At 40.3% G+C, this 13035-nt stretch overlaps 1 protein-coding gene across 1 annotated transcript; it reads left to right on the forward strand.

Annotated features, from left to right (window-relative positions):
- The first annotated feature begins 210 nt into the window (after window positions 1-210).
- Tpx-3 (thioredoxin peroxidase 3) lies at window positions 211-11778 on the forward strand. Its single transcript, XM_077415503.1, has 3 exons — window positions 211-449; window positions 606-829; window positions 913-11778. The coding sequence occupies exons 1-3, from the start codon at window positions 405-407 to the stop codon at window positions 1370-1372; spliced, it is 729 nt and encodes a 242-aa protein (XP_077271629.1). The 5' UTR covers window positions 211-404; the 3' UTR covers window positions 1373-11778.
- The last annotated feature ends 1257 nt before the right edge of the window (window positions 11779-13035 follow it).

Consider the following 13035-nt stretch of genomic DNA (forward strand, 5'->3'; position numbering starts at 1 on the left):
TGTAAACGAGGAACTATATAATTCTATAATTTTTTATTCGAGTAAACGCAGTCAATTTTTGTTTTTCCAATTTTATAATTATTTCTACATAATTACATTGTAAATATTTGCTATTTCCAAATTTATTGTAATATTTTGCGCATAAAACAATTTTGTAAGAACTCGTGTTCTTTCAATGTTATATGTTATATGTATGTATGTACCACCCATACCACCTCTAAGTGTTTCATAACCTGTTTATTCCGCATCTGCCGGTTGTGCAGGTAGTGGAGTTCGCGTGTCGGTGTGAGGGGTTGACGAAACTTCTTGCATCTACATTTTTCGGTTCTACGATTCTGTGAGTTTTACAAACAACTGCACAGCGGAGTTTAGGGTGTGCAGTTGTCCGCATTATCTGTTTTGCGATGTTTCGATTACTTGCTTCGCTACGTACACGAGCTGGAACGTTGGTAGGTGCTACGGAATTCGTGTATCTTGTTTCGATTAAGCTTCAGCGTTTTGCTGACTCATTGCATGCAAATGTATTTATTTCTGCGCCGCATTGACGTCTCGATGCAAACAAAAGTACAATCATCGTCTCTTCAGATTGGATATATTATCTGCAGGTTGCCACTGCGACTGATTCGCTGGCGAGAACTGACAATACATCGTTTGCGAGAGGTGTCCGTAATTTCACAGTGAGCTCAAAACTACTCAGCGATGGACCGCAGATTCAGAAACCCGCTCCGGATTTCTCTGGTACCGCAGTAGTTAAAGGCGACTTCAAGGAGATCAAGTTGAGCGACTACAAAGGGAAATACGTTGTTCTGTTTTTCTACCCATTAGACTTGTATGTATAATTTTGTCTCGATTATCATTTTTAACATACATTTAATATAACTGTAATATTGAATTTTTATAATCTACTTGCAGTACATTTGTTTGCCCAACGGAGATAATTGCATTTAGTGAGAAGGTCTCGGAGTTTGAAGCTCTGAATACACAAGTGATCGGAGTGTCGACAGATTCGCACTTTAGCCATTTGGCATGGATTAATACCCCGAGGAAACAGGGTGGCCTCGGAGGAGACTTGGGCTATCCTCTTTTGAGCGATTTCAATAAGACCATATCGAACAAGTACAATGTTTTGTTGCAAGACTCGGGAATCGCTCTCAGAGGTCTCTTCATCATAGACAAGGAGGGAGTTCTTCGACAGTTTTGCGTCAATGATCTCCCGGTTGGCAGGAGCGTCGAAGAAACATTGAGATTGATCAAGGCCTTCCAGTTTGTCGAGAAGCACGGCGAGGTATGTCCTGCAAATTGGCAACCCGATTCCAAAACTATTAAACCGAATCCAAAAGATAGCAAACAATACTTTGAATCGGTTAATTAAGCTTGCATTTAGGTTTTGTTCAAGGGATATGTACAACATAATAGATTTTAATGTAATATAATATAATAGATTATGACACATAATGCAATAGAACATAGTTCAAATGCGTTCAAATTAATATTACAGTTGATTATGTAAAATGAACAAAATCTAAAAAATTATATACACGTTTTACTATAAAACAATATAATGTATTTACATGCTCCTTCCATATATGCATGTTATACTTATTTGTGCGATTTTGTATCTTAAGAGCGGATAGTAGAAAAAGGAAAACACAAGCACGATGGCCGATAAATTTAACGTACAGGGAGATAAAAACATGTTGATTAATTTGATTTTTTTTCTGAATGAAAGATGTGACGCGTGGAATGTCTTATATCTCGGATTTTTTTCTTCTTTTCTCATCGTTAATAAATGTGCAGAATATAACGACATGATATTCACGCTCAGAAAATCGATATTTACATACAGATTGCACATTAACAATTTTTTTTTTAATTTAGAGAATTATATGAATATACAATTTAAAATTATTAGAAAGTATTTTTGTTTTAATTTAAGTTTTACAAAATATAAGAGATGTTCAACAGACCTTCGGTAAATTATGCTTTAGCGATTATTCAAAAAAAAAACTCACGCCAAAATATAATATATATAAAATGTGTGTGTGCGTGCGTGTGTGTGTGTGCGTGTGTGTGTGCGTGTGTGTATACGTGCGGATGCCGCCATAAGATAATTAGAACGCGTGCAGCACATGAGGTAAATGACGGAATTAAAAGCCGTTACAATATTAGTAGGTATAGGTAAGCTGGCGCGCGTTGTTGGCGGAGGCGGAGGCTGCTGCTTCTAAAGGCTGCTCATGATAAATTTAGTAGAGTGAGCTTATTATTTCGCGAAGATAGGATATACCCGCGTTGGGGCACCACGGAGTCTCGGGGAACGCCCCCGAGGAAGGCGGATAAAGTAACCAGAGAGAGAGAGAGAGAGAGAGAGAGAGAGAGAGAGAGAGAGAGAGATGAGATGGAAGCCGTGATTCTCAGGAAAGCGATGAGCTTGGAACGCGTCGCGAGAACGTCGGGAGATCGCGAGAGGGAGAAAAACCGAAAAGCGACGCCTGAGATAAACGGCTCATCCTTCGTTCCTCCCTACGCGTCATCCCCACGCCAAATCCAATCCCGGCTCGTCACCCCCGCGCGCGCATGAGAATCTCAAGACTAATCACATTCGCGTCTCACGGCACCGCCGGCGCCGCCGCGCCGCGCCGTGCGTCAACAAGTCGTATGTTGCAGCGATGCGGCTTCTCGTTATCGTTGCAAAATATAAGATAGAAAGGAAAGATAAAAACGGAACCTTTTCCTCACATTCATTTGCCTTTTTATCATTCTTCGAGAATATTCTCGTGCGAAGGTAATCAAGTTTTGACAAAAATGTTGAAAAGTAAAAAGTAAATGAATATAGGTAATTTATATTCCCTACATCTGTCGTTGTATTGTATAATTTGCTTTTTCTACAGAAAACAAGATTTGCGAAGTGTATTGGTGCGCTTTTGTTTTTACGATTTCATTAGTATTTACTCCGAAAGCATATTTCAAATCGCGCGAGCAATATTTCATCCCAGTTTCACTGAAATAACTCGCTTTGTACTCCAGTAGCCACGGTACAAGATTGCAAACGTAATCGTTCAATTCACTATTATATTTTGCCGATTAAGTGGTCAGATTATATCGGCATTGTACTGCCGAGTCTAATCGAGGGATTCTTGTCCACCGCCCTCGGTTTATGGTCCTTCCATTGTGGGACAATCGAGCGCGTAACAGTAAGGTTTCGGGTCCTAATTGTGCTGGCGACGGTACCCCAAACGATCTCGGTAAGCGCCATACAAATTTTTATTTATGTCAAAAATCGCGTTATCTCGCACTCTCGCAACGGTGACTAATCCATTAGATCCAATTGGTCCACTCTTAATAAGACACCTTAAAGAGGTCTCGAAGTAAGCTTATTTAAATTAACATTTGTAATAATTAAACTTTCAGGAAAAGTAAAGCTTGTTTATGCTCTCAATTCAGACTCAAGTATGTTTACGCTAATATTATTGTCATAGTAATAACGATTGTCGTTTTCTCATCGATTTCTTTTGCCTCCGAAGAATACGTGTTCCTATTTTGTTGCCGACACGTCTTTAGCATTTTAAGCACGATAGAGAGAATCTGCGTCGTTTGAATATAACTCATCCCGAGTCCTGCCCCCTCCCCCCGCCCTCGCCCGGCCTCTTCAAGACGCCTAATAACCTTCCTACGCGACTGCTCGCGAAAGGAACATTTTCTTAAAGGAGCATTCAGGGCGCGCCTTGATGACGGCTATAGGTGGATATTATAGTAGCGGGGCTTACCCTTGGTGGTTTGCTACTTCCAGGAGGGAGTAAGATGAGTAAAGGAGGAGCGGAACTCGTACGGGGTACGGGGGGGAGGGTGGCTCGAGGCGAGGAGACACGACGAAAGGGGAGGAAAAACGGGTAGCGGGAACAGAGGGGGCGAGGGGACGCCCGGAAGGGTGACAGAAGGGTGGAGCGCGGAAGGGGGCAGGAGGGGCCGGAGGCGTGCATCCATCCATATCCATCCCGGGGTGGCTCTACCGGGACTTTGATTACTTGTTTTAATCTTCCGACTGCCGACTGGGCGAGCATCTGTCACTCAAAATCCGTAATTGCGCGCGGAAGCCGCCCCCTCTCTCGCCGGTCCGTCGAGAGCCGCACGGTTCTGCCTCTCCCCGCGTATTGCTATTACTTCCTTATTAGTGTCGTTTAGCACTTTCGTTCAACCGCGAACCACGCCGATCGCGCGGGCTGCGCTCCGGTAATCACGACGTTGTCTGCACTCAGGTTGAATTTAAAGCTCGGCCTTTTCGATTTTGTACGGAGGTCTTTTAGTCGAACAACCCTCGCGTAATGCGTATAGCGATAAAAACGCCCGTTATTTATATTCTCCGGGGCACCGCGCGTTTTTCGCATCGTTCTACGATTATTTTACGTATTCGCATTCGACGTATTCAAACAATATTTATTTTTATTATTTTATAGTATATGGAAGAAAATCGGAAATGTAAAATGGAGACTATTTGCGCAAACTGTAACATTTTTTTTTATAAAGAGAGCTTTTATTTATCTTTTCTTTTGTATATTCAGTCAGTTAAAGCTTGCTATTGAGGCGGTTTGAAAAGGTAAGAAGAAAAAAAAAGCATTTGCCAACCCTTGATTTGAATGCAAGCAAGAAGTTACACTCCCGCAATGGTACTGGTATTGAATAGTTAGGGATGAGTATTAAACGAACAAACCCCTTAGCGTGTCCGTCCCCGACAATCTCTATCACCTCGTGTATATAATACGCTGCACCGCTGGTCGCTCATCAGTTTGATGAAAAGATATTCCCCGACACGCCATCGCGTTATGCAAATGCTTTAATTGTAGCAAATTCTATGAGCAGAGGCCAATTATGTCTGACTGCGCACCAACGTTAATCCTCGACCGCTACAATGGCGGAGATCAAATAGGATCTCGGTTGCGATATCGTCGAACACATTTCGCTGTTTTCCATTTCATAACGTTTATTAATTAAATTAAAAGATATATAATATTTTTTTAAATTTAATTTTTTTAACAAGATAGTTTTTAATTGCGCAATTTTGTCTAAATACATTTTGGCGTCTTTCGTTCATAACTCAATTCATTAATTTTGAAATGTAATGTTTCCTTCACTTTGAACAAATTATTAATTTTCTTCTTTTGTTTAGAAATATAGAGTTGAATATAATTTAATTTATTTAATAAGATTGCTGAATATATCGTGTTCATTTTTTATTGCAACTTCTTTTATCTGTTCACGTCTTATGCTTAAATTTTCTCGTCCTCTTCAGGGTTAACCGAGATGGAGACTGCTGACGCAGTCTCCATTACGTCTTCGGATAATATCCCCGCAGATGTACGATCGCGTAATCTCGGCGATCCCGATCATTGTAAGCGAGAAATAAGAAGCAGGTCGAGCGGCGTGAGCGGTCTTTCGATTAGGATTTCTCCCGCTACTGCCGCTGCTCCTCTAATTGTCGAAGTCATTCGTCCTCCTTCAAAAGGAACAGATGCACCAGGCTGTATTGAAGAACGAGTCTATCAGGGACCCAGGGGGGTCCCCGGTGCCCGTCTCTTGGGGTTATTTTCAGTCGATTATCCCCAGAACGCCGGGGTCAACGTTGTGCTTTATAAAGTGAAAGCGCAAGAGAGCAGACGAGTCTATTAGCGCGGAGAAAAGGCCGTGCGCATTTGCGTATAATATACGCCAGTCTCTTTTCGTGAATTAATTTCAATGCCGAGAAAATATTACGCAGGCTATCCTCAGTTCCCTTCCGCACGCTCTCTTTTGTTCTCGCGATATAATACGTTTTCTCTCTCGACATATTTCGTAAAGGTATATCGTGTACATGTAATTTTATAAATTGAGCGTGTCTGATATGAGAGATAATAAAGAAAGTATAGCTTAAAAAAAAAATTAAACTAACATCAGAGAGTGCGTGAAAGAAGGAGTAAACATTAGAGTGAAATGTTGAACTTTATAATCGCGTATCAAGGATCTTGATGCGTGCTCGGGGATCATCGCGCGTTGACCGCTGTGCCATAACATTTCATGTATAGCACGTTGTTAGGAATATTCAAAAGGCTGCTACTTCAATTAAGGGACTCGGTTTAACACGAAAGAAAGAACCGCATATCGCATGTGCGCGGTGGAGGCGGAACACGGTTGTATCTTATCTCACGTTTAATCACCATCGCTGACCCCAACCCTGACGACGCTCCTAAGCTGCAGTAATTACTTAGATGGACGCTTCGAAATCTTTGGCAGATCTGTGTGTAACGCGAAAAACAATCGGCCGACGATCTCTCTCGACGCGACGATTACGTTTAAACTCTTTCTGAACGCTTCGAGACCCACGAGATCTTCAGATTTCGAAAGAAATGTACGGAAATAACCATTGGCGAATAGAATATAGGAAAATAATTAGAAACTTTGTTGAAGTATATTAAGGAGAAAATAGAATTCCAATTTGAGTGATTTTCAAAATGCATAAGCAAATAATCACTCTTTTATTATAGCCATTTTATATAATATTCCGAATTAAAGGAAAGAAAAGGAATTATAAAAATTTATTGCTTTATTAAACCGCTTGTTTATATATCAATATAAAGAAATATATATCCTAAAAATAATTATTCGGGTGATATGTGGAATTAGTAAAAACGCCTTTTACGTACTGCTAAATTCTTAAATTTGAAAAATATTTTTAAAGCTCATATATTAATTTTGGATATGAAACAATTGAATATTGTTATGCCTTTTTCTTTATTAAATTTTTGTCGCAAAAGGGGCGAGAAAGAGCGAGAATGGTAGAAAATGCACTGATTGAAGTGATATATTGATGATGGTAGTAGCACGAGCGATTAGTTAACGATTGACGGGAATGGTGGCGGCATTCGCCGTTCGATGGGAAGGCGGTTGATCGAGAGGTGGACTGATAGATAAGTAGGCAGGGGTATCTGTCTATTAGCTCTCCACCCTGATAACGGAGTTGCTGCTGATCCTCCTCCGGCCCCCGGGCGAGTGCTTCGTTAATTAATCTGGCAGCAACGGACTCGGCAGCTCAAAGGCACCCTTTTTCGCTCAGATTCATCCATCCATTTACCGATGGGCCTGTATCCGCGCGTGTACAAGCGCTCTTTCTCTCTCATTCTCTTTTTTACTCACTTATCTCTCTCTCTCTCTCTTGTTTTCGGGATAAAGACGACGGAATCGAGCGAGAATCGAACGATCATAATTCATATGACTCGAGCTTGGCTCGGAGAACCGTCAGACAGTTCAAAGATGAAAACTTGAAGCGAAAGCTGCTGATTAAGCGCTATAATGCAATGACTTTGAGACGGATAAATTACATTTTTTTGTCACAGTTTAGTTATTAAATGCATTTTTATAGTAAAAATTGTTCGACAAGAATTTCAGTTAAAAATTAACAAAAACAAATAATTCGTATAAGATTATTGAGCATTAAAAAGTTTTTGGAAGCTAAGAAGATAGTTCATTAGTGATGCTAATTCCGATCACGAAACTTATCTCAACAGCTGATTGCTGCTTATTGTTAGTGTACCTGAGTATTCACATTTATCTTTGTGCCCTTGTGTATTACCCGAATGGTAATACGATCAGCCGTAGTACTTAATTGTAATATGAGCATTGTGAGCCTTGCGTATGCAATAGAAGCGGATAGACATGCATTGTGTGTTTGCTGGTATTATGTGCGTGCCACGATGTTGGGCACTTACTCTAATCATCGTTGTTTCTCTAACAATAAGTATTCACCCTATGATACAGGACTATATATTACATTTAAATGCAACTTGCGTGAGTGCACAAAAAATACTCGTGCTAACGTGTACAGCATGTTACATTTTAAATTAATTCAGAATGGTTACAGCTGGATGGAATGGTTCACGCGGATTAAACATTTCAAAAATAATTATGCAATTTATATATTTATATATCTAGATATTTAATTCTAAATATTTAATTTTGAGAAATCGAATTGTTAACATGCCACCTACAATTTTTTTGAGACATAGGATGACGCAAAAGTCAAGTTTAAAAGAAGCTATTTATTTCGGAGATTTATTTGAAAAGAAATTTTACTACTTAAAAGTGGAAGATGCGTCAAGTATACATAGATAGATAGACAGATAAATTATTAATTGATAAGTGGAGCGACATCTCGATTGAAAATATTCGTCAAGTATTTCATATGATTTAATCAAGTCGTATTCAAAGTAGTTGCCGGTATCCTCGACAAACGTTACGCTCGCGTTCGCCACAATTCGCATTTCCGATAAACGCGAGAGTGGGCATACATCGTGAAGTCGAATTCAGCATCAGGAAATCCGACGCTTAAGCAGGTCTGGAGAGATAAAAAGGAGCGAGAGAGGGAGGGAGATAGAGCGAGAAAGAGGAGGGTGGCTGTACCCACCGTACTTGCGCCGCCAGATCGAATTGCTTTTCCAGCGGATGGACGGTCGCGAGATATCGGATGCGCGTGAATGTGCGAATGTACGTGTAGTGCCCACATGTAAGCGCACGTGTAACGTTAACGTTACAGACGAGGACGAAGAGAAGGAGGAAGAAGAGGAGAGGAGGAGGAGGCCGTACGCGATGCGTGTGGGGCGCGGCGCGCATCGGCATAAAAGAGCAAGCGAAAAAGGGAGCCTCTTTTTAATCTAGCGACGATTCGCAACCCCCGGCTCCTTTTATAGTTACGTGCTTAGTGCTTATACCCATTGACTCTCTCTCTCTCTTTCTTCCTCCTTCTCTCTCTTCTTCTCTCCTCGTTCTCTCTTCCTCTCTCTCGCTCTTTCTCCATCCTGTTCCCTTTCTCCCTTTCTTTCGCCCTCTTTGTCGCCGTGTCAGGCCTCGTATTTTCTACCCCGAGACGAGTTCTATCGTCGGTTTCGAGAACCGTCTCGATCGAATGCTGGAGAATGCACACGTTCAACTCGATGCCAGAAAGTGAAATACCGTGGATTAGATATCGGTGTATATTAGCGATTCAAATAATTATATTTTTGAAGGTAAAAATGACTAATTTTATTCACAATAATGTACATTTGTACGTTGGGCATTTAGAACATAATCTGATTCGGTACGAAGAGCAGATCTGTTTTTTTTTCACATCTCTGCAGAAAAGATATCGACTTTTTAGGAGCATAACGTGATCTCAAAACGTTATATTTGGCGTAAAGAACTACCGTAAAAAAGTAAAACACAGCAAGATTGCGAGGGGCGATTAGGGATACACGGGACAAAAGTTTTCTTTTCAACATGGATACATTTTACGGAGCATCATAAATATCAATCTAACCCTCGGAGTCCCAATGGGGTACAAAACGTATTCTGACATTGGTTCTTCTCTGTTACCGTATGTATGTAAAAATGTTGTCAGTAAAAAATTACTACAATAAATTTTAAGATCTGTGGAAACATAAAAAATCAAATCTTAATAATTGTAATTTATAAAAAATTAACAAATTTTTGTCAAATATCCTATCAGCATGTAACAATCAGTAATTTTTTGTGTTATTGTATCTACATAAAAATATTATATATTTTAGGGATTTGATATATATATATATACAAAAGAATTCCTTCTATAAAAAGATTTGTGTGGTAATAAAAGTAATTTTTTTCAGAAATAATAGATTTCTCTTTTTATTCTTAAAAGAAGCTGAAAATTGTAATTGTTCATAAAAGTTGAAGATTGATCGATAAACGCGAAACGTTCTTCGATCAAGAGGGTCACATAAATATAATTTGAGAGCTGCGCTCTCCGACGATTAGTAGCGCGATGATAATCGTCGATACATTCGTTCATTCTTGCGTTTATCGTTCCCTTTTACGGGAGGTCGCGTACGTGCGCGGTTAACGCGAGCCTCGGATCGCGGACGCCGGTTTTTCGGGGTGTGGCCTTTGTTGTTGCCGTGTCGTGCGCACCCGCGGCATCGACGATAGATTTTTCCAAAAAATTATTCCATTAGAGTAATTATCCCGACGACGAGTCCTCTTTACGGGCGAGCGGGTAATAACGGTCACGGAACGATCGTGGCGGCGATAATGGGCCACGATAAATCGACCATGCGCCCACCCTCGCACTCCGAAGAAGAGAGAGACGTCATCTGCGACGCGACGGGGTCATCTACGTTATTTCGTGTCGCTATACAGCTGTCGCAAAGTCACCGCCGTGTTATCCTGCGCACGGTAATTAACTCGATTAGCCGATCGACGTGGTTGCGAGCAAATTAAACGACCTTCCGTGGGGTGGGCGCGACAATTAATTCCTTATCAATCCGCATCTCATCGGGGTAATTCGGGTCACGCATGAAAATGGATGACATCTCGAGGATGACGCAGTACAAGATTGTCCCTGTAATATAGGTGGTGATTTAAAGAGAGACATGTAATTACTCATCACCGATTTAATGACTTTCGAAGATATATACCGTGGAATATTAGACAGATGATAATAAACGTACGTAGCTTTCTTTGTAGGTATATGTAATGTGTAGAATATGTTTTTCTTTACACGTCTAACGTAACGGAGATTTTCTGAAAGTTAACTCCCTCGAAATAGATTGCAACAAATTAAAGTTTTATTTTTTCTTCTATCTTCTTTATCAGATTATAATCTGAAAACTGTTTATAACTGTTGAGGTCGATTTACTTTAACATTAATTGCAAAAATAAAATAGATCTTCAATATAATTTGCTCAGTTAATCGGTGACGATTATCATTTTGGAATGTGTGTGTGTGTGTGTGTGTGTGTGTGTGTGTGTGTGTGTGTGTGTGTGTGTGTGTGTGTGTGTGCAAGCTATTTCGCTATTGTCTCTGCAAAAGTTGTGAGCTTTCGATAGCGCTATTAACCACTATAATCGACACAGGAGAAGAATATGAGAAAAACTCATCGGTCTTGGCAAATTTTGTGAATTCAGTGCTGTAACACGATCATCACTTACGGGCCCTTAAAAGGACGCGGGTTTCGAGTCCGTTGTCATCCCCTTACGTGTTAAATTACTCTGGGACGCGATACGGTAGGAAAAGGGGGGCGTGGTGACGCGAGAGGACTGCAACTCGACTCCGGATTGTCGGCGACAATGAGCCGGTGAACTTTCGATCCTCGGCAAACACGATTTCGAGATATCTGCTTTTAAAACCGGAAAATCTGTCTTCAAAAGGGGGGTAATACGACGAGGGACAAGCTAATCGGTGCACACGTCACGCATCAAAATGCAGCTTTAGATAATAAGCTTTAGACAAATTACGAAACTGGAGCATTTCTCGCGCACTTTAAATTATACGATAAAATAATTTTTAAACGAGCGAGCGCGAGCGGCATAACATATTACCGTGAGCATTTTTCCAATTAATAGCATTTCGGATTTTAGAATCTGCAATATAATAATACAATCTTTATAATTCTGTGTTAATTCTGTTGTATTTTCTAATATTATTTCCATGTGGAAATTATTGTTAATTATTAAAACGCCATGTTACAATTTAAAAACTGAGATTTGTTTAATTTCTTCGAGAAAATTAATCGCGCTGTTTATCGATATTAATGAACGATAATGAATTGATGATAAGTAGAAGCTTTCTTATTAATTTCGTATATAATCGGTATTCAACAGTTCGGAACATTAGATGATAATCGATCTATTAGAATTTTATACATACCTCTCTCTCTCTGTGCGCGTAATTCCGATATTTTTCTATAACGAGACGGTCGCTTTTTTCTTCTTTTTTTTTTACAAAACGACGCGTTGTACACACATAGTTTTTCGCTCTCCGTGTATGAACAACAAAAGTCTTGTGAAAATGTTTGCGGATGGTCTCCAATATGCGATATATCTGTCGAAATATATTTTTGTGTACTGCCGACTTTGCGAAGCCATTAGGTTCGACGCAATCTTGGAAATAATCTCGTTGCTCGAATGACTTAGCATCGCTTTTACGATCCTCTTGTTATTATCGTAAATTTTTATACAGATGTAAAAAATTCTTTACGTAAATTATTCATATAAAAGCAATAGCTCGTAAAAATTGTAATAATTTTCTTTACGCATGCCTAAAAAGATACTGTCGTAAAATAAAGTTCTTAGTCGCGCAAAGACGAAATTAATAAATGTTTGATAAATCTTTATATATTTTATTTCATCGGAATTTATTATTTTCCATGCGCGTTCCTGCAAATTCATTCCTACGGATACAACACAGATATCTGTAGTGATCATATCTCGGATATCTGGATATCGAAATGTCCCGCAATATATTCAGTCATTCAATATCGAAGAGATATCTCCCGGTATCTCCCGTATATCCGTCTTCAGTATGGATATGATTGCGCAACGCGAGCTCGGCCATACAGAATACACAGAGCGCATAAAACAACTGTAGGGAAATAGATAGAGGTTCTAAACAATACGGTTACCGTATCTGAAAGACGGTATTGCAAAAACTCCCTAACATCATTTCGATACCGACGATTCCGTTCAACCCACGAAGAATCACCGCACTGTGGCTGCAGCGAGACAAGACGTGTAGAATCGCGACGAGGAAGATGACAAAGCGTGAAGGACGAATATCGAGAGAGATATAAAAGGCAGATAAAGAACAGAAAAAAAGAGAGAAAGAAAGAGAGAGTAAAACATATTTAAAAAGGCAGATTCGAATATAGATCAGGAATCGGAAAAGAGACGGAGGTGTGATGGCGCGAGAGCGTTGATTGAAGTGCACGTACTTACGTTACTCAGGATACCCGGTGTGTATCGGCTGCATATGCAGCGGATACGGGACGTGGATGGTGTAGATGCATTGTCACGTCGCGGCGTCGCGGCGTCGGTCCTCCCTCGTGGTCGCCATGCCAGCTTCGCCGTTTCGAGGCGAAGGACGCGAGGAGCAACGCGTGCCGCCTGCGTGACGCACTTGACGAGTACGCGAATAATTGTAAATGCGTTTTTGATTGCGTAGCGACAGGCCGCGTTATATAAACTACAGGCGTCCGATAAATATTCCTGCATTTTTTATTT

The sequence above is a fragment of the Temnothorax americanus genome, unplaced genomic scaffold, assembly GCF_048541705.1.
Source record: "Temnothorax americanus isolate GAGA-0224 unplaced genomic scaffold, ASM4854170v1 Scaffold4, whole genome shotgun sequence".
In the NCBI taxonomy this organism is placed as follows: domain Eukaryota; kingdom Metazoa; phylum Arthropoda; class Insecta; order Hymenoptera; family Formicidae; genus Temnothorax; species Temnothorax americanus.